This window comes from Solanum stenotomum, chromosome 7 (genome assembly GCF_019186545.1).
Source record: "Solanum stenotomum isolate F172 chromosome 7, ASM1918654v1, whole genome shotgun sequence".
NCBI classification, from domain to species: Eukaryota; Viridiplantae; Streptophyta; class Magnoliopsida; order Solanales; family Solanaceae; genus Solanum; species Solanum stenotomum.
This window is the reverse complement of record NC_064288.1, coordinates 10347031-10369698: the sequence shown is the minus strand read 5'-3', so window position 1 is coordinate 10369698 and position 22668 is coordinate 10347031. Positions and strand designations below refer to the sequence as shown.

At 33.2% G+C, this 22668-nt stretch overlaps 2 protein-coding genes across 4 annotated transcripts; both read left to right on the top strand.

Moving 5' to 3' along the window:
* Nucleotides 1–663: 663 nt before the first annotated feature.
* Nucleotides 664–4818, top strand: LOC125870507 (uncharacterized). Of its 3 annotated transcripts, none has more exons than XM_049550954.1 (8): nucleotides 664–878; nucleotides 3057–3137; nucleotides 3219–3307; nucleotides 3427–3501; nucleotides 3706–3821; nucleotides 3929–4006; nucleotides 4183–4392; nucleotides 4516–4818. In XM_049550954.1, exons 1-8 carry the CDS (start codon nucleotides 756–758, stop codon nucleotides 4611–4613), a joined length of 870 nt encoding a protein of 289 aa, XP_049406911.1. In that variant the 5' UTR covers nucleotides 664–755; the 3' UTR covers nucleotides 4614–4818. The 3 variants fall into 3 exon arrangements, with proteins under 3 accessions (XP_049406911.1, XP_049406910.1, XP_049406909.1); XM_049550953.1 differs by having other exon boundaries at nucleotides 4093–4392; nucleotides 4528–4818; XM_049550952.1 differs by having other exon boundaries at nucleotides 4093–4392.
* Nucleotides 4819–6098: 1280 nt separating this feature from the next.
* LOC125870508 (protein SULFUR DEFICIENCY-INDUCED 1) lies at nucleotides 6099–12206 on the top strand. The gene is made up of 4 exons (XM_049550956.1): nucleotides 6099–6339; nucleotides 6533–6745; nucleotides 10501–10656; nucleotides 11603–12206. The coding sequence occupies exons 1-4, from the start codon at nucleotides 6205–6207 to the stop codon at nucleotides 12008–12010; spliced, it is 912 nt and encodes a 303-aa protein (XP_049406913.1). The 5' UTR covers nucleotides 6099–6204; the 3' UTR covers nucleotides 12011–12206.
* The last annotated feature ends 10462 nt before the right edge of the window (nucleotides 12207–22668 follow it).

The window sequence follows — 22668 nt, the reverse complement described above, 5'->3', positions numbered from 1 at the left end:
AAGAGCTTTGAATATAAGTGATACAAGAGCGAAGGAATATTAGATGATACAAAAGAGAATGAATACAAGTGATATAAAATAAGAGATGTGAAAATACATAAAACCTAAATGTATATATGAATACACTAAATACAATCTTCTGGCACCTCAAGAACTATAGAAATACATAAAACGAGGTGAAAATACATAATCTAGAGGGAGAAGGGGGGAGGAGGGGTGGGGTGGGGAGAGAGGGGGAGACAGAGAGGATACAAACAAAAAGCACATATGAATACAATAATTAGAGTTGTCTGACACCTCAAGAAATATAGAAATACACACACAGAGTGTGGTGTAAATACAAAATACAAAGAGAAGTACAACCTAAATGCACATATGAATACAATAAATACAATCGTCTAATATCTCAAAAAATATACAAACACAAACAAACGAGGAGAGTGAGAGAGGAGGGGAGAGGAAATATATATAATTTTTTGCTTAGCATCTCAAACATTAGCTATGAATATAAATCTCCAAATTATAGCTATAAATTGTTGGTCATACTTAAACAGTTTTTTCTCATAATTAAAAGGTATTGGGCTGTAATTTTTCCAAATTTTTACAGTAGGCCCAAAACTCCATGTTTAAAATATTTCAATCCATGTGATGCATGCTGTAGTTAAGGGGTTAGCTTATTTGGTTACCTTCTTCTCTCCTCCCTTCTTTTCTCACACTCACACACAGAGAAGCAGAAAGGGTTTTAGGGTTTTACAATGGATAGATACCAAAAAGTAGAAAAGCCGAAGCCAGAATCACCCATTAATGAGTACGAGATTCGAATCACTTCACAGGGTTTGGTTCGAAACTACATCAACTATGCTAATACTCTTCTTCAGGTAACTCGCCATTTTCCCATTCTTCATTTTTGCCTGTTTCACTTTGTTTTTGCCATAATCATGTATCCGATACTGAATTCCTTTGGCTATTAAGGCCTGGCTGCTTCTTCATGTGAATTTTCAGTTATTGTGCTTAACTCCGGCTATATAAAAAGTATTATTGACAGTCCTAAGCCGCAATAAAGAGAGAGCGTTGACATAAGTTGATAGTCAATCTAAAAAAAATATTTGATTTGAGATGAATCTGGCTGAACGAATGGATACACAGTATTGTGCTTCAAATTCCGGCTAATGTAGACGATTGCAAAGGATTATTCATGTTATTGCTGTTAATGTAGACCTATTGCAAATGCAATATTTTGATTATTGCTGTTTGGATCATTACTGTGCTTATGATATCTATTTGAATGGGATGTGGAGCTTACACAGATATAATGTAGTTTATGTTACTGCATTTACCTTTCAATTTTAACCTTAATTCAATAGGATTTGTTATAGATTTCGGACTTTATGGAAGTACATTCTGGACAAAATTAACATTCGATAAAAGAAAAAAAAATAATGTGATTGAGGGTGACATAGCATGGAGAAGTGAAAAGCTCTGAAAGTTTTATAGTGGCTGCTTGTGTACATTTATGTACAAGTCGATTTGCACCATGTGAAACATCTATGAGTGAATTTCTCATGGCCATAAAATGATTAAGTGGATGTTTTGACATATGTGACAAATGTGACTCTGCTTTGCAATGTGAAATACGAGGGTAACTTTTGCGTTACTAGCAGTCTACTCGCCTAATTTGACGCATATCAAGGTCAAATGGATGTTAATATCCTACGGTGCAGCAAATAAAAAATGAAGAGGTAGAGGAAAAGGAAATGAAGTTTCTTTTATTGCTGGATATTTTTTAAGATGCAGATTAGAATGCTGCTGGTTTCTTCTAAACCTTTGAGAATTTCCCAGTATATCCTGTGTTGGACTGCTTCTTAATGTGTTGCATCAAGTAACCCAAAGTTAGGAGGTTTAAAGTTTTCTGCTAATTCAAAATACGTCTCTTGAATCAAGCTGCAATAAACTGTTTGACAGAAGTTTGCTGGTCTCACAAACCTTATTTTCAACAACAACAATACACCCAATGTAGTCCCATAAGTGGGGTCCAGGTAGGGTGGGGTGTACGCAAACCTTACCCCTACCTTTGTGGGGTAGAGATGTTGTTTCCGATAGACCATCGGCTCAAGAAACTCACAAACCTTATTGTATGATAAAATTTAACTTTCAACTTCACTATCAGTCTTTCACATGCCTAAAATATGACTGTGGCAAGTACTAACATGAGTGGTTGTAATCAATCAATCAATCAACTACACTTGAATTCTAGATTAGTTGTAGTGGCTATATGAATTTCCCTATATTCATTTCACTCTATTCAAGTCATTTCATTCCAATATTTAGTAGCTTTTCTTTTAAGAAAAATGAACTTTCTAAATCAAAGTCTTTATGAGTTTTACACTTATCCCTACATTAACATAAAAGTCGACCATGAAAAGACTCCCAGTCAACTTCGGATCTAATGCAAGTATAACACCAATATCATAACCTTAACCTCATGATATCACCTATATATATTCTCATGTCCATTGTGTCATGTTCTTAGCTAAATAAGCATGGAATTGTGAGAGATACTAGATTTTTCTAGACTTTTCTCCATAACCTCTTTTAACTCTTTTAATCATCATAGTGTCACGTCTAGGCATATGTGTATTTGGGGGTCTAATTAGAACATCACAAACCATTTTAGATGGTGTTCTAATCTTGTATGATTTTGCATGTCCACACGGCAGTTTTAACATCCATATCTTTGCAGCACTCATCTTGTGGATATGTGGTGCTTCTAAGGCTCAATATTTACACTTATATGACATTGTTAGTTTCTGAAATTTAGACATATCATTTATATAACACCCTTTATGGAATTTCACCATTAATATAATTTGTTAGCTCATCTGTACTAGTCTAAACAAGTACAGGATTTAAGGAGTGGTTATATGTAGATCAGATTTTCTTTCTCCCTCTGTCTTTGGTGGGATGATTTTCTTCGATAATTGAACCTTTGCAATGATAAAACCAGCCCTTTTCTGTTAGTTGCAAAGACAAAGTTCTAATCATAATTGTCTGTTCAGGAGAGGCATGGGAAAGAGATTGTCTTGAAAGCAATGGGTCAGGCAATTAGCAAAGCAGTTGCTATAGCAGAGATCATCAAGGTAGCTTTCTCTGGTCTAGATGACTTTCTTCCTCTACTTCTTCTATTCTTTCTCCTACTCAATGATCTTAATCTTTTGCAGAGAAGAATGCCTATACTTCATCAAGACACTGCTATCAGCTCAGTAAGCATAACAGATGTATGGGAGCCTATTGAAGAGGGTCTTTTGCCGTAAGTTTCACCCCTGATTTACTCTCACAATGTTTTCTTCTTGCACTGTGTATATCCCTAAGCATGACTAGCATTCATGTGGTACTAATTTCTGGAAATTGGTTTTCTTTGCAATATAGTGTGGAGCAGACCCGCCATGTTTCAGTGATTTCAATCATGTTGTCAACACAAGAGCTGAACAAAAATTCCGCCGGGTAATTCTCTGCCTTCGTCTGCTTCTCTATGTATGCTGCTCCTGTTGTTTGACATGGCAGCTTGTTAACTATTCAATGATCGTTATTTGAATTGTTTTTCTGATGGTAGTTACTGTATTTTTTTAGTGTTTTCTCACTGAAAATATGTGGTCTTAGCTGATTATCTTACTCTTCATGGCCCAAAATGCAACTTCATTTTTATAGGTATCAAGCTCCTTCTGAGGTTGAACAGATGAAGCCACGGTATAATAATTACCAGCCCCAGCTGCAGCAACAATCTCCAAGACAAACACGTGCAGTCTATTATGCTGGTAATGAAGGTAATGAGGCACCAGGCAAAATCACTAAACAAAATGATTTGCAGAATTGAACTCGACTTACGTGGAAATTTGTGTAACGTCTTGAATACACTACAACTTCATTTTAGATTCATATGGGCGAGGACGAGGTCGTGGTATAGCGAGGGGACGTGGTTGGAGCAGAGGTGGATATGGAAACTATCAAGGTATTCTTCTGTTACTTAAGATCTCAGTGAAGTAATGTGCTCATTAATGTATCGATGATGTAAATGTGGTAATTTTGTTTTAATAGAAAATGGTGGTTACTCAAACTGGGGCCGAGGAAATGGTGGTTACTCAAACCGGGGCCGAGGAAATGGTGGTTACTCAAACTGGGGAGAAGAAAATGGTGGTTACTCAAACCGGGGCGGAGAAAATGGTGGTTACTCAAACCGGGGCGGAGAAAATGGTGGTTACTCAAACAGGGGCCGAGGAAATGGTGGTTACTCAAACTGGGGCGGAGAAAATGGTGGTTACTCAAACAGGGGCCGAGGAAATGGTGGTTACTCAAACTGGGGCCGAGGTGGGGTCCGCAGTGGATGGGAATATCGTGGTAAGTATACTTCCTTGAGTTTGCATTTTGTACTGCCTGCACAGATACTTTCTTGTATTCTTTTAAAACTATGATATTCCTCAGAATTTTTCTATTGTATTTCTGTTGAACCTTGTTTTTTAGACATAAACACAGGCTCTGGATATGGAGGAGGCAGAGGTTATGGACGTGGACATGAACGCATGGACCTTCGTCCTCGAGGTGGTGGCGACCAGGCTTAGTAGGGGATTGGCACATTGTGTTTTTGCACAGATGCCTTGGCTTAGTGGTTATTCTGTCCAAAGTAGGTCTAAAGAAAGAAAAGCATGAAATTGTGGGTTGTTTCATATGCAGTGATTTTGTTGTTTTTCAGCATCGTGGAATATGGAAAAGCTTATATCCTCTATTTGCTTTTAATGAAGCCAAAGTCAAGTAGCCAATTTCTCAGTCGTTGCATATTATCGTTGCTGTATATGTATATCTTAATTTTTTTACCCTTGTCTTTTTCTGAGATTTTGATTCTTTTTTTTTTTTTTTTACCTTTGGTACCCTCTGGTGTAGGGATGGGGTGAGGTGGGGCGGGGTGGATTGAGCTTAACCCACAAATTTTTTAATCCGCCCCACTCTACATTAATTTAGAAGATAGACTGGATAAAATGCCAAAACTCCCATTCCATGTTTTGGTCAAGTTAATTATCTTGCATACCATGACCAGGTTCATAACTCCTTGAAGGGACAATTTGGTTAAAAAGATGAAAAGCTGCTGACATGTGGAAATGAACAAGATATTATATTTTTAGCTTTTCATAAACTAATTTAATGAATAAGTAACCAATGAGTATATATTATATCCCCGTTGACGTCTTATATTGGTTCCTATTGAATATTTGTTTATTAGTAAATGGCATTCCAATTATAAGGCAACTTGTTTGGAATTTGGAGATGCCGTGAAATGGGATTAAGGAAAATACTTGTTCACACTCATCTAGTGTTTATACCATATTAATAGATTAAGACATTCAATTTATGAAAAAGGCCGGCAAAATATATATATCTACTACTCGAAATAATTTAAATTTAAATATACTATCGTTATATTTTTGGGTCAAATATATCCTTTCCGTTATACTTTGACACTACTTTGCCCTTATAACTAACAGATGGACATGTAGATGGCCAGGATTAAAAGAACCCATCAAATACTTCGTACATATTTAACTAAATCATACATAACTAATACTCATATTACAAATACCTGCATAAACAACCCCCAAGTCCATGACAAAGACTTGATTGAGGAGCTGTGTTTGGGTTAGTCTACAACATGAGACCTTGATATAGTTTAAATTGGATGAGTTCTTTCGATCTTGGCTGTCTATGTATCCCTCGGTTAGTTCTAAAGGTCAAATCCGTGTTAAAATATAATAGAAGAGGTATATTTAGCCCGAAAATATAACAAGAAGTATATTTAAACTATCAGTACAAATGTACATTTGACCCTAAGGTAAACACTAGATGCCGTAAGTTTTTATTAAATGTTTCTCTTTTTTTTTTTTATAAGAAAAGCATCGCGATTGCGTACTTAATAAACCTTGAATTTTTCAATAGGACACCCTTACAAGCACTATGGTATATATATAAATAAATGAAAGGAATTACTCCGTAGATAAGGAAAATAAAAGCAGGTGGGGCATGTATGTTTGTACCAGAACAGTTATGTAATAGAGACGGATATTCGTCCAGGTTCAACCAATTATTCATGAATTTGTCTCTCTTCATATTCAACTGAATCTTCTCTTCAAATTTCAATATTCATCTTATATATTAGAGTACATGATAATAACAACTTTTATAAATAGAAAGATTTGCATTTATAAAGAGAGAATAATGAAGAAGGAAGTATTGTTTCATGTTGTTCATAAGGTTCCTTCAGGTGATGGACCTTATGTTAGAGCCAAATATGCTCAGGTAAATTCACTTTTAATTTCCCAAATTCACTCATTTCAAATTAATTCATCCACTCTAAATCTTATATCATTAGATCAACTTCTTTTGCACCGCTTTCGTGATTAATTGAAAGTTAAATACAATAGCATATTGGTTACGAATTTATATGCTGAGTAAAAATCGATTCAAACATATGGACATGCATGTATTTCAGATAGTTCAGAAGGAGCCAGAAGCAGCCATAGTATGGTTTTGGAAGGCAATAAATGGAGGAGATAGAGTGGATAGTGCCCTTAAAGATATGGCTATAGTCATGAAACAACTTGATAGAAGTGAAGAGGCTATTGAAGCTATTAATTCTTTTAGATGTCTCTGCTCCAAACAGGCACAGGAATCCCTTGATAATGTCCTTCTTGACCTCTTCAAGGTATATATCAGTTACTATTCCTCTTCATTTTTTTTTTTAGCCTAATCAACCTGATAAGTTTTCAGAATTTAAAGTTTGAATTTTACTATTTTTAAATTATTTGGTTTTAAATTAATAATCGTACATATTCAATAGATTTTCAATATATATATAGAGTGTTTAAAATCACAACTGCTGAATTCGACTAAACTCACAAACGATAAAAACTTAGCTCCAGCCTTGCATACATTATAAGGTAATAATTGTTCAAATTCATAGAATTAAAAAGATAATCTTCAATCAATATGTGGCTCTTATAACATTGCATATCGACATGAGATAAAATCAAGAAGGATGACAAGTCTGATTTGGTATTGTATTTTTCAGGACGGCGAGTCTCATTCAATTTCAATAACGAGCTCATAAATATACTAAACACTATTTATTCATAATGTTTCTTTTTTTGGTCATCATTATATAGGGAGAAACCACCAAATAATGTGGTACGGTGAGTTAATTAAAGTCTTGAAAATGGAATATATTTTTTTTATAGTGAAGATCACTTTTATTCTATACTCTATGAAAATCCAAGATATTAGTTGGGGCAGAATTTTGGATATTGGAATTGGACAATAAAAACCAAGAAAAGGAAATTACATAGGAAAAGGGAAATTTAATGTTTCACTAACATGGTGCAACTTTGGATGGTACATAAACTGTTTCACTTACATTGTCACATCGTATATTTTTTAACCTAAATACATGTACGATGACCGCATCTAAAAGTTTAAGTGCTCAGATATTATGTTGAAGTATGTAACCATCTCATCTAAAAGTTTAAACTATTAGAGAAAACATATTTATATACTTCTCAATATGTATTATACTAGAAAAAAGGTTCATGCATTAATTACCCTGAAGTAATTATAAATGACATGAATACATCTGATTATTATCAGGGTTGCAGAATTTATGCTGTAAAAAGCACACATTTTTTTAGAATTCTTTGAGCATCTTTATATGCAAAATACTCATTTATTTTAAGNGAAAGTGATTTCTATGAAAACTGATACTTTAAAAGAAGTCTCTTTTGGCATTTATTTTTTTGGTATAAAACAAGTTTCATTTTTATAAATCATTTCTATACCATTTTTTCCTATACTATAGTCTTCCAGACTATTCAGGAAAAGATTTCCTAAGATAAGATTTTGATCACTTTCGTGATTTGTAATATAACATGGAACTGTTATTCTTATTGTGTCTAGTTGTATTGGTAAGTCTATCATCTTCTTACAACAAAAATTGTTACCCTCAAAGGAATCCTTCTATTAGAATTCCTTTTATATGGTTAGCTGTAGCTCCTGTTTGGATTAGTATTTCTTGAGATTTCCATTCTGTTCCATTATAGATTCTTCCCATGATTCTAGTGATATTAGGATTTTCTAGAATTCTTTTAGGATATTTATCAGATATACTTTTTCTGATGAAATTTCTTCCATAATCTATTGAAAGTCTAGAATTACTGCTGCTAGGACTTTCTATTTCTTGTGTTTTTTCAAACAGAATTTCATATTCTTTTGGAATTTGAGCATGTTGAATTTTTGCTTCAACAATTCTTGCTATTCTTGAACATTCTTGATCAATTTCGATCATTCCTTTATTTTTGCATATTTTTCCATAATTGGAATTTGTAACTGTATATAATGTCTGATAATAAATACTCATTATATGGTTACCTAGTTTAAAAAGATCTTTTCTTTTAATTTGGAAATGTAAACTTAATGCGTCATTAAAATCCGCTTCTTTTAGTGAAATACAGTATTTTGGGTAATAGGTAAATAGAAGCTTGATGTAAGCTAGGTTTCCCTCAATTATACCAAGATTTCATTCTCTTGCATTCATGAATCTTTCATCGGAGAGATTAATGACTATAGGACAATTGATTCCTTCTTTAAAAGTTGATTTGACTAGTATTTGAATGCCACCTAAATGGACATAGTTCATTTTTTCCTTTTCTTTTTAGGAATTTTTCTAAGTATTTGATCGATCATTGGCTTAGTTAACAAGTTTAATTTATGTTTTCCTGTAGTTTGGGTAATTTCTATCACTTTCTCTATTTCTTGATATTCATGATAAGATATTTTATTTCTTGCAAAAATTCTTTGCATTCTATTTAATAAATTTTCTTCCGTTTTAAGATTTAGTTTTAATCATTGGATTTTTCTAAATATTTCTCCATCAAAAGTTGCCTTTAGGGCATAACCCCTTTGATCTTCTTCAGTTTCTAATATATGAACTGAATTGCCTTCTTCCTTTTGTATTTCTTTATTCATTCTGATTCATTTGAATCTGTAGAATATTCTTCATATAATTCTTCAAAGAAGTCTTCACTTCCTATTGATTTTATTGACTCTAGATTAGAATCGATTTCTATTCTGTCAATTTTTTATATTTTTACTCTTCTTTTGTTACATTCGTAACTTTTATGGCCTTCTTCACCACAATTGTAACACTTGCATTTTTCTGCAGGGTTTGTTCTTTTAAAATCCTTTTTCTTTTTATAATATCTTCTTCTGGGTACATAATTCTGTTTAGAATTTTTTTTTTCTTTTGATTAAACCCTTTTTGAGTTTTCTCCTTTTATAGGGTTTGTCTTCGTTACATCCCCATTGGGTGGCTGTATTTGTGTCTAAACAATAAATTTGTGTATTGATTCTTTTGTCCTTTCTTTGTATATTATGTGACATACATAATTGACTTAGTCTATTTTTTAGGAAGCTTATTCTCTGACCAAGAGTGTCTCCTTTCTTATTTTCTTTTTCATATTCTTCTCTAAAGTATTTTGCCCAAAAGCCTGATAATTTTTTATAATATTTTTCAAGATATGGTATCATTTCTTTACCACTATCAAATATCTTATAGTAATATTCTTCGAATTCACAAGTGTATTTTTGAATATAACTCATTTTACAGATTTGTAATTTTTCTAATTGCTCTTTAGCAATTGTTCTTGCTTTTTCCCTATTATTGATAGGGCTTCCTTGTCCACCAAAGAATTCATTTGCTATATATTGCTTTAGATTTGTTATACCTTCTTGTAAAGAATTTTTTAATCCTTCTAAGCTATCATTTTTTACTATCTTTTCTACATCCTCTGTTAATCCAGAGAACTAGTCATTTACTTTTCCTATAAAAGTATTTATCATGATCATATATTTTTCTTCATCTGTATAATTTACTCCTTTTCCTAGCAAGAAATATAGAAGTATGTTTTGAGACCATAAATCTAGGCTTGTTTCTGGATCTCTTTACAATCTAGATCTAGGAATTGAGTTCCAATATCTCCTGTTAGAGTCTATTAGGCATGAACCTGGATTTATTATCATTATGATATTGTTTTATAAAGTCTTTGTTCTTTTTTGCTTTATTTGCAAAAAATTTATCATCCCTTTCATATTCTTGCCATTCTTCTTTAATGGATTTGGATCCAAATTTTTCAAATTTTCCTTGAGGTCTTCCTGTTTCCCCTTTATTCATAAATACTTTTAATTCTTGTTCTGAAAGATTAAGATCATCCATTGCATAAATTAGTTCATCTAGTTCATTCACTTTTTTCAAAATCTTTCTCTGATTCTAATGATTTGTTTTCTGTTATTTCTAGATTTGATTCTAGATTTTTTATTTGATTTATATATATATATATATATATATATATATATATATACTGCTCCCACTATATATGGACTAATAAATAATTGTATTTTACATGTATGTAGAAATGTGGAAAAGTAGATGAACAAATAGCATTGTTGAAACAAAAGTTGAGACAAATATACCAAGGGCAGGTTTTCAATGGTAAACCTTCAAAAACCGCTCGTTCGCATGGCAAGAAGTTTCAAGTTTCTGTTAGGCAAGAGACGGCAAGAATTCTGGTAATTAATCACACCTATTATTATCTTATTTAATATTAAGATATTGGCTTAATACATAACCAACCCCTTAATCTTGTCAGGATATATATTTTCCATTTAGACGTACACTCGAACCAATAATGTTTCAATATATTGAATACTTCAACTCCCAATAAAATGTTTCAATTAGACATGTTAACCACATAAAATATGTCATTTTCTTTAGTTATACGCATTCATCTCAATAAGCCATAATAGCCATATATATTCTAGTGATGGTACAAATATAAGTATTACATAAAATACAAATGTCACATAATGAAAATACAATAGTATACATACACTATGTGTAAATAGGGGTGTCAAATGGGCAGATTGTGTTGAAATTGGAGATATTAAATGGGTTGAAATAGAAATCGGGTTGGGTCTTGACCCGCCCAAGTTTAGTTTGGGCTCAAATGGGTTGGGTTCAAATGGGCTAAAAAACGGGTTGGGTCTTGACCTGCCCAATTTGACCTGATTAATCTCAATAATTTTAACATAGTGATATTTAACTTTTATAATCACAGTGCGATTTCAGCTCAAGATTATCTTTTTAAAAAAAGTAACAAATGGATAGATAAATCCTAAAAGATGTTACATAGATAATAATTCATACCTTTAATATAGGAACATATCTTAGCAATTTTTTTTAAAACGGGTTGAAATGGAAGATTGAATTGGGCTCAATTGGGGATTCTCTTAAAATGGGTTAAGTTTGAATGAGTTGAGATTGAACCCAATTCAAATTATCTTGAGCCCAACCTTAAAATTCTAGACAGGTTGGACGGGTTACCTATATTTGGGTTCATTTTTGATACCCCTATGTGTAAATATAATGTATTCCGCTTCATTTAGTAAATACATAAATTATTGCAATGTTTCATAATTAGGGTCTACGAAAATTTAAACTGTACAATTGTTACAGGGAAATTTGGGCTGGGCCTATACGCAAAAGGGAAACTTTATGGCAGCGGAAGTTGTGTATAAGAAAGCCCAAATAATTGATGCAGACAGCAACAAGGCATGTAATTTGACCCATTGTTTAATAAGGCAAGCTCGATACGATGAAGCTCGTAATATTCTTGAAAATATTTGGAGAGGTAATTATGCGGGTTCTGAAGACCTGAAAACAAGGAACCGTGTGGAAGAATTGCTAGTGGAACTAGACTCGAGACAACCACCACCATTTTTGCAAAACCTTCCGGGCCTAAATTTGGATGATGACTTCATGAATGGGCTTGAACATCTTATAAATGAATGGGCTCCTCCAAAATCAAGAAGACTACCAATATTTGAGGAGATATCTACTTTCAAAGATCAATTGGCTTGTTGATTGTTGTTCAATAGTTAGTGATATGTGGGTATTGGATAGATAGGTGTGAAATATGTGAGTCATTCACATTAGGTGAAAATAAATAAATAAATAAAAGTTTGTGGACTATGTAAATTATGATGTAGATAAGATCTTGTGGCAAAGTTTGGAAATGAATTCTACTCTATTTCTTTTGTTGGTTTAACTTTCTATTATCTGAAATCTATTAGTTTGATCGATTCAATTTTTTGTTGGATACATCTTTTTTAAAGAGGATAATGTTGTTCAAAGGAAGTATGTTCTTCTTTCTTTGTTTCAATTTGTTTGATGGAAAGTCCACGGATAAGGATCACTTCTTTCCTATATATCCATTGCCAAATACTGTGTGTATGCTGATTTGAGTATATATTTCATTGGAGTACTCATGTGCCCCAAGGGCACCCCACCAGATAAAATAATTATGATATCCCATTAACATCTAGCTCTGAGAGAATACTATTCATTTTTTCTTCACATTGTTGCTTGCTTTGGAGATTAAACAATGAAAATAATATGTAACACTTAGTCACTTAGCCAAGTAACGATAATAAGAAAGACTAGGGTATAACTGTTTGATCCCCGATCAAAACCATCTGACATCAAATTGTATAAGACCTTAGAGATTAATGCAACCCAACTCCAACTGTCTATCACATTTTAGTTGAAATATTACCATTAGATACCTCAAATCTGCTCCCCCGCCTCCTATCAAATAAGAGAAATTGCCCAATTTCATGCGCAACCAAACTCAAGTTTCAGGAAAGAGAAAAAAAGTGCTAAGATAATATAACGAATATAAAATTGACAGAAAAAATAATTGATTCAAACACAATTGCTTCGCGCGGCCAAGTTTTCTAGTTGATAAATATTTAGGAACGAGTATCATCCTTGAGAGTACCTTTCACAACATTAACATGAGTCCGACACATGGATCTTGTCTTTGTTTTCATCTAACCAAGGAATAATACAAGAAGAATGAAACCTATGACCGTAAGCATTAAGTATCGTCGCACACATATATCCTCTTGTTCAATTTTATTTAAAGCAGATACAACAATCATTGTTTATGCCTTCAGTTCTAATTGGCTCGGACCTAGTTCCTTCCTCATCATCAAAAGTATCTATCACTACTTCGATAGCTGATTTTTCCATTGGACATGGTTTACCCGAACTCTTTCAGTTGCCACAATTCGTAAGACATCATCTGAAGAATGCAAATGTAGTGATCGTAGATAAATATATATCAATAACATTATTATGAAAAATAAGAATATGACTTGAGAAAATCAGAGCAACACAAGGATCAATTTGCATCATTTCAATATTATTTTCCATGCAAATTAAAAATTTATATGAAAAAACACTTAATTTCAGAAGTGTCAAGCAAGAGCTTTGAATATAGAAAGAAAGACAAGACAAGGTTTTATAATTAAAGTTTTTGATTTAGAAACCTATTAGGATTAGGATTAAGGGAAGCATATAATAAAATTATGTATTATTATTTTATTAAATATTTTTTATTTCGGTGACAAACCTAAAATTAGACAACTTTTTAGATTTGCACCAATTTTTTTGAGTTTTCCCACCCAAACCTCTTTATATTTCACAAAATCACCCTTTTGGGAAAACCTTCTTCTTTAGAGAGAGAGAGAGAGGTGACTCATCAGCTTCAATGGTGATTTGTTGCTGGATGAAATAGACTCTAAGCTTTTACCTTTGTTCTTGTTCAACGCGCTCACTGTTACGAGATCTAGAGAAATCGACAAGTACATCCTTTTCTCTTTCTATGCCATCCTCTTCCTCCTAGATTTTGGGGTTTGTTTCTTATTTCTATTAAGTTGTAGTTATCAACTGATTGATTGATATATAATTAGAAAGATAGCATTAATACATAAAGTTACAAGGGTAAATATGAGCCCAAAGAAATTGAGAAAACTAATACTGCACCCTGCAATTAACCAAGTCCAAGGACTCCTCAAGTGTAGCAAAATCACTCTGTGTTATCGAAAGGGAAGGGTTCGTAGTATAAGCTTACAAGGTCCCTTTTCCTTTAAATTTCTCCCCTTTTTAGCTCCTTCATGGGACACTACTTGTGTGTAATGTTGCTGCAATGGATGTCTTTCTTATTCACTATACCATGTATAAAAAGGGGCTACATTACCAACTAGAAATGAAAATTTAGACTGTACATGAATTGTTTACAGGGCAATTGGGGCTGGGTGTATACACAAAAGGGAGCTTTATGGCAGCCGAAGCTGTGTATAATAAAGCCCAAATAATTGATGCAGACAACAAGAAGGCTTGTAATTTAACCCATTGTTTAAATGGGTAAATCACTAACGTGTGCACTATTTAAAAAAATATTTACGACATTTGGCAATATTATTTTTTTAACCATATATAGAAATTTGGTTGAATTAAATTGACTTCATCCTTATTTTTTCCATCTTTCTCTCCCAACGATTCTCTCGCGGCTTCTCACTGGCGATTTTTCTCGCCGCTTCTTACTCACAATTTTCTTCACAATTACGATTATACTTACCTTCACCGATGTGTATTCAGTGATCAATTTCGAGCAGAGAGTTTGAAGTTTTGAAAGCTTCAAAGGTTTGAATTCGATTGCATGTCATTAGTTACTTGTTTGATTCATGCTTAATTCTCTTTCTTCTGATTCAACTTTAGTTTGTGTAATACCCCTTTAAAATAGAAGTTTAATTCATTTTGAAGTTTGTTAGGTTGATTTATTACTATTGAATTACTTGTTGAATTCATAATAGATACAAGTTTAATTCAGTCTATAAATCATTCTCTAGTCTTTTTATTAGTTACTTGTTTAAATTCTTTCTTAATTCACTCTATTGATTTAACTATAATATTGTATAATATACTTTTAAGACAAGTTTAATTTATGTTGCAGTTTGTTGGTTGATTTGTTATGATTGAATTACTTGCTTAATTAATAATAGATACAAGTTTTATTCAATTTATAGATCACTCTCTGGTCTTTTCATTAGTTATTTGTTTAAATGCTTCCATAATTCTCTCTTTTGATTCAACTTTAATATTGTGTAATACACTTTTAATACAAGTTTAATTTATTTTGCAGTTTGTTTATTGATTTGTTATGATTGGATTATTTGTTTAATTCATAATAGATACAAATTTAATTTTGTCTATAGACTGCTCTTTGGTCTTTTCATTAGTTACTTGTTTAATTAATGCTTAATTCTCTTTTTACAAATTCAACTTGTGTAATACATTTTTAATAATGTGCAAGAAAATATATGACTAATCTCGTTGTGCTGCTTTACTTCAATGAACGATGGGATTCTAGCAACAAATATATTAATTACTTGGTAGATCATTTGTTGATAAATACGGAATCAACGTTTGCCACCCTCATTTCTTTGATTGTTGCTCAATTGTCAATAAACACATCAACAAGTAAAGTTGAAATAAAATATAAAATTAATGAACGGTCTTCTCCATTCATATTCATAATGATATGAGGATAGAAGTATATTTTGAAACCAAAAAGGAACATTGAGATATGACAAGATACCCTTTGTATGTCATAACAACTGAAATAAGTCAATTTGGAGATTGATTTCACCCTCGTTCACTATTATGTTCAGACACATCAGAAGATATGAGGGTTATACACAATTTGTACTTCTCTAATACATTTAATGGTATTGATGATGCAATAGGGTTAATTTGGTTTTGGATCATGTGAGAAAGTTGATGAGTTAGAAGAATTATAACCAGACATCATTGTTACTCCCAATCACTCTTTATTTGAGAAAGATCAAGTGTATAAGAATAAATATGTCCTCACTTGTGCACTAAAAAGACATTTCATTCTTAAACATTTTCAATTCAAGACATCAAGATCAAGCTCAATTAGGTAAGACCTAAATTCAATACTTAAAATTATTAGTTGTATATTAATTTTTTTTCCATCAGCTATTTGATACAGTGCCTAGGAGAAAACTGTAGTTGGAGTTTACAAGCTTCAAGCTTGAAAAAATCTCAAATGTTCAAGATTAGAGATTTTGAAAGTGAACACACATGATTTGTGCAATCTTATATGAGAACCAGGGTAAGTTGCCTGTAGCATATGAAAGTAGCTTAGCAACTTTGCATATGATTGAACTGGATCAATCCAGACTAATTCAAGAGCTGCTTCTTTAGCTCTCCAAGTTTCCATATATGTGAGTCGCACATTATATTCAACTAACATGTCATTTTGTATATCGTTTGGTGTGTAAATAACGTCTGATTCAACACATTTACCCTTGGTTGCTTGTCTTTCCAATAGTGAATTATGTAGTAACAAACATGTGTGTTCGCTTTCAAAATCTCTAATCTTGAATATTTGAGATTTTTTCAAGCTTGAAGCTAGTAAACTCCAACTACAATTTTCTTCCAGGCACTGTATCAAATAGCTGTTGGAAGAAAATTAATATACAATCAATAATTTAAAGTAGCTTGAATTTAGGTCTTACCTGGTTGATCTTGATGTCTTGGATTAAAATGGTTAAGAATGAAGTGTCTTTTTAGTGCACATGTGAGGACATATTTATTCTTATACACTTGATCTTTCTCAAAGAAAGAGTGATTGGGATTAACAATGATGTCTGGTTCTAATTCTTCTAGCTCATCAACTTCCTCACATGATCCAAAGTCAATTAACTCTATTGCATCACCAATATCATTAAATGTATTAGAGAAGTATGAATTGTGTATAACCTTCATATCTTTTGAAGTGTCTGGACATAATAGTGGAATGAGGGCAGAATTAATCTCAAAATTGAATGATTCAGTTGTTGTGATACACAAAGGGTATCTTCTCATATCTCGATGTTCCTTTTTGGTTACAACATATACTTTTATCCCCATATCATTATGAATATGAAATAGAGGAGACCGTTCATTAATTTTATATTTGATTTCAATTCACTTGTTGATGTGTCTACTGACAATTGCGTAGCAATCATAGAAACGAGGGTGACAAACATTGATTATGTATTTATCAACACACCATCTACCAAGTAGTTAATATATTAGTTGCTAGAATCCCATCGTCCATTGAAGTAAAGCAGCATAGCCAGATTAGTCATATTTTTTCTTGCACATTATTAAAAATGTATTACACAAGTTAAATTTTTAAAAAGAGAATTAAGCATGAATTAAACAAGTAACTAATGAAAAGACCACAGAGCGGTCTATAGACAAAATTAAACTTGTATCTATTTTGAATTAAACAAGTAATCCAATCAACAAACAAACTGCAAAATGAATCAAACTTGTATTACACAATATTAAAGTTGAATAAGAAGAGAGAATTAAAAAAAATTTAAACAAGTAACTAATGAAAAGACCAGAGAGTGATTTATAGATTGAATTAAACTTGTATCTATTATGAATTAAGCAAGTAATCCAATCATAACAAATCAACCAACAAACTTCAAACTTGTATTAAAAGTGTATTACACAATATTAAAGTTGAATCAGAAGAGTGAATTAATAAAGAGCTTAAACAAGTTACTAATGAAAAGAAGAGAGAGTGATCTATAAATTGAATTAAACTTGTATCTATTATGAATTAAGCAAGTAATTTACTCATTCCTTTCCGACTCGATAGGGATTGCAATCTCGAGAGAGGAAGCAACAATTGACCTCCGACAATAGGTAGATGGGGTGGGCTACGATGGATACAGTGAAATCAATCCTGATTTCGCAAAGCCACTTGACTGTAAGGAAAGGGGCATGCATCTTTTTTTTGTAAAGAAAGAGGGAAATCTTAACAAATCAACCAACAAACTGCAAAATGAATGTATTACACAATATTAAAGTTGAATCAGAAGAGTAGATTAAGAAAGAATTTAAACAAGTAACTAATGAAACCAACAGAGAGTGATCTATAAATTGAATTAAACTTGTATCTATTATTAATTAAGCAAGTAATGCAATTGTAACAAATCAACCAACAAACTGCAAAAATGAATTAAATTTCTGTTTAAAAGGTGTATTACACAAATTTGAGTTTATTTCATCCTTTTCCTCATTTATTTTTTGAATGTCGAATCTACCTTTTGATATTTACACAACCTTCAAGTATCAGTTGTTCTTCATTTAGTTTGTTATTGCTGATGTTGTTATTGAGATAGGTCTAAGATTTCAAAATCAACTGATATGGTAAATTGTATGTGGTGTGATTGCATTTTCATTCCAATGGTTTAGCTTTTCTCTGTTTCTTAAGTTTTTTTTGTTGTTGTATTACTGCCTTGAATGACATGTGAACCATTTTCATGCCTTTATTTTGCCTACTTCTCGAGATTCAGATTTTCTTGGCTACCTATGTTACATTTTGAATCCAATGACACCATTTCCAACTAGTGAAGTGCCTCTGCTCATTTGGCCTCGTTTGTGCATTTATTAGAATGTATCCATTTATTATATGTTTATGTTACTTAATGTGAATATGATTAGGGTGGGTTTGGATGAAGTGATAATCGTTTAAGATTAATATTAATTAATTACCCTCGACATGATTGCTTTGAATGGTCTCAGTTAGTGTTAAAAGAGTTATTTGTTGAATCTTAAGTTTGGTTGACATCATTTCTAGTCGTTGGGTTGCTTTACTGTTTGCCTAGTTCAGCCTATGCGCTTGTTTTCCTTTACTTACCTTGTTAAGTTGAGGAATCGTCATTCTCGTACCTATTTGTGATACATGGGAACCTCATCCTTCATCTTTTAGTATGTTTCGATAGTTTGAAAGCATGTAGAATTGTGAATGTGCGAATGCCCATCTATCTTTGGTTTCTTCCTCTATTTCAGCATGTTTCCATAGTTGTTAAGAGTAGTATTGTCATTCCTCGAGCCTACACTTTGGATGTGTCCAACACTTGAGAACCATCGCTGGTCCCCAAGCGAGCCTTTGCCTGGCTCAATACTCGGCGGAAGACTCACTCAACAACATAGGAACTCAAATGCAAAGATATACTCAATTGTCTTAAAACAAATAACTCAGAAAGTTTAAAATTATTCAACTAGCCAAAAGGAGGCAACTCAAGTCTTAAAACATTAACAAGGAAAATAAAAAAGACTCCTCAAAATACTATTGTCTATGAAGCCTCTAAATACGATGATGGAAGTCAGGACAAGATCCACAACATCCTAACAAACTGAAAAGTAAATGTGGAATCCTCTGAAAACAAGAAGGCTCACCAAAGCTAACTGGAACTGCAAGTGGTATCAACAGAGCTCCAGTTGATAACCATGAACACCCGTATCTGCATCATGAAATGATGCAGGCCAAATGGTATCAGTACATTGAATGCAAGAGCATGCAAGGGGAAAACTGAAACATTAATATAAGTTTGAAATGATAAAAAAGAAGACATATGTAACATCCTGCCTTAGAAAGAGCTTAATATACAAAGAATTAATTTGGAAAGAGCCAATTTGAGTTTTGTTCAAGTTAAACTTATGATGTGAGTTTTGGGTCAATTTCAAACGATCATAACTTTCTGTACAGGATGAGTTAGGTGGCCCATAAGATATCAAATGAAAGGTCTTGGAATCCTCTTTCCAACGCCACCGAGTTTGCTAAATTTTGAGCTCGTATGAGGGAGATATGCCTATTTGAAGTTAGCATGTCCAGTTAAGAAAAGTTACCCAAAATTATTAGGGGTATTTTCGTCTTTTCCTTACCCCATCAGATTAAAATCGTTTTTGGTATTATTTTGGGGTCAAATCTGATTTGGAACAGTTTTACAAATTCCATATATGCTTAGGGTTTTGAGAAGAGTTCAAGAAGAGGAGAAAGTGAATANTATGATGTGAGTTTTGGGTCAATTTCAAACGATCATAACTTTCTGTACAGGATGAGTTAGGTGGCCCATAAGATATCAAATGAAAGGTCTTGGAATCCTCTTTCCAACGCCACCGAGTTTGCTAAATTTTGAGCTCGTATGAGGGAGATATGCCTATTTGAAGTTAGCATGTCCAGTTAAGAAAAGTTATCCAAAATTATTAGGGGTATTTTCGTCTTTTCCTTACCCCATCAGATTAAAATCGTTTTTGGTATTATTTTGGGGTCAAATCTGATTTGGAACAGTTTTACAAATTCCATATATGCTTAGGGTTTTGAGAAGAGTTCAAGAAGAGGAGAAAGTGAATAAAGTCAAGGCGTTCATTAAGTTTTCTTGCGAATCAAAGGTTGTTTCGCCAAGGGTTTAATCCCTAGGAGGTATGCGAGTTGTCATAGTGTTGGGTTCGTTCACCCACATGCCAATCATGTTATTTTCAGTGCAATTTCATTCTTGAAGATGAAGAATTTGAGTTCTTGATGAGTTTTCTTGAAGTTTCATTTGCAATCTTGATTGTTGAGGTTTTGATGGATTCTTGAGATAAGTGTTAGTAGTTTTGAGTAGATTATCGTGTACAAATGTTGGGTATTCGAATCTAAGTTAGTTGAGAAGAAACCATTAGATTTTGGGCAGGGGTTGGCGCACCGCAACAATAGTGCGCCACTCAGTGTGCCCTAAACCCCCTTCAGTAGTTTAGGGGTTGGCGCCCCGTGCCACTTAGTGTGCCAGGGTCACCAGGTCCCCTACTCTTTCATCCTTCTTTTCGTATGAGTTCCCTCGAATCGTACCCATGTATTCTAATTGATCTCTACACTTTAAATTACATCTAAACATCGAGACATCATCCATAAAATGAGATCATAACCCTTGAATCCATAATCAAATTCAAGGTAGAGTAAAGAGTCAAGTCTTAAGAGTTTCTTCGAGTCTTTTGAGAAGTCTTTTGCAAAACCTTTTAATTTTTTTTTAAGACTTGAGCAATTGAGTTTGAGGAAGAGTAGAGTTGTGTTCATTTTCTTCAAAATGATATATGGGAACTAAGTATTCCCAAGAGTAAATGTTTTTACATTTAAGATGAGAAGAAACACCGATTTCTAAAAGAGTTCTTGAGAAGTTTTGAACAATATCTCTTTTAAGAGAAATAGTTTGAGTAATAATCTCAAACCAGAGAAAGAGTTATGTTTTTAAACATATGAGATAAGTTATATTTTTGGGAGTAGTATTGAGCACCGATATGGAGACGAGTTTAGATAACTCAAAGTCCTCATAACCCATATAGCTAACGTGGGTAGAAAGGGTCATACTTTTTAAATGATTCCTTATTGCTTTTAAGCATAGACTAGTGGATCCACTTAGTTAGTAGGTCTTATACCCCGACAAAGTATAAGACAGTTTTGGCAGCGTGAGCTAGACAGTGTATCATCAAATAGCTCATAGTGATGGTTGCCGGTTAGATAATCTCCCACAAAGATATTTTGTATTCTTATATACAATAGAGTTATTTTGTATTCTTGCATACAAATTGAGTTATATTGTATTTTCTAATATATTGAGTTATTGTCTACTGTTTTAAAAGTTTTTCTTTATAATGCATCTTTACTACTGCTTTATATTGAAATGAGTTGAGTAAGTTTGAGTATCTATAAGTTTAGTTGAGACGATGTAAGTTGTTTCTTCAGTTCCAGTTCAATCTTATGTCTTGTTTAGATTTTCCCTTGCATGCTCGTACATTCCATGTACTAAAGCCATTTGGCTTGCATCTTTTATGATGCAGATACATGTAATCAGGATCATCAATCGGTGCTCCGTTGATCCAGTCGTGTTCCAGAATTGTTTGGTGTGCCTTCTTGCTTCCGGAGTGTTTCTTGTCTATTTCTAGTTATTTCAGTTTTGTTAGGATGATCAGGTCTTGTCCTGACATCCCTCATAGTATTAGAGGCTTCATAGATAAATAGACAGTAGTTCATGAGTCTTTTCATTTTCAATTGTTTATGTTGAAACTTGAGTTGCCACTTTAGCTAGTGAATGTTTTACTTCTAAAATATTCTGAGTTTATCTTTGAGGCAATTGAGTGAAGCTTCCATTTGAATTTATTGTTTTATGAGTAAGTTTTTCGCTAAGAGTTAAGCCAGGCCAAGGGTTCACTTGGGGCCAGCAATGGTTCTCGAGTGCCAGTCACGTCTAGGGTATAGGTTCGAGGCATGCCCAATTTGGTATCAGAGCCCAAAGTTCAAGAGTCCTAGAGTGTCTATAAAATCGTGTCTGTAGAGTCCTAGTTATCGGTGTGAAGCGCGCCACATCTATAATTAGGAGGCTGTAACATTTAGGAACTATCNTATTGTTTTATGAGTAAGTTTTCCGCTAAGAGTTAAGCCAGGCCAAGGGTTCACTTGGGGCCAGTAATGGTTCTCGAGTGCCAGTCACGTCTAGGGTATAGGTTCGAGGCATGCCCAATTTGGTATCAAAGCCCAAAGTTCAAGAGTCCTAGAGTGTCTATAAAGTCGTGTCTGTAGAGTCCTAGTTATCGGTGTAAAGCGCGCCATATCTATAATTAGGAGGCTGTAACATTTAGGAACTATCTCATTTTTTTCATACTCTTTCGTTCGATATAGTTCATCTCTATAAGTTTATCTCTAATTCGTGCTTATGCGTATCTTTCAGATCATGCCTCCACAAAGAGTTGTTGGAGGTCGTCCCGCTAGGAGGGATGTTGAACCACAGGATCAAGGGGTATCCAATGCACCAGAAGTGCAACCCCAAAGA

Coding starts and splice junctions, on each gene's coding strand:
- LOC125870508 (XM_049550956.1), top strand. CDS start 6,205: ATGATAATAACAACTTTTATAAATAGAAAGATTTGCATTTATAAAGAG. Junction 6,340..6,532: donor TTAGAGCCAAATATGCTCAG/GTAAATTCACTT, acceptor CATGTATTTCAG/ATAGTTCAGAAGGAGCCAGA. Junction 6,746..10,500: donor TCCTTCTTGACCTCTTCAAG/GTATATATCAGT, acceptor ACATGTATGTAG/AAATGTGGAAAAGTAGATGA.
- LOC125870507 (XM_049550952.1), top strand. CDS start 756: ATGGATAGATACCAAAAAGTAGAAAAGCCGAAGCCAGAATCACCCATT. Junction 3,822..3,928: donor CTATTATGCTGGTAATGAAG/GTAATGAGGCAC, acceptor ACTTCATTTTAG/ATTCATATGGGCGAGGACGA. Junction 4,393..4,515: donor CAGTGGATGGGAATATCGTG/GTAAGTATACTT, acceptor CTTGTTTTTTAG/ACATAAACACAGGCTCTGGA.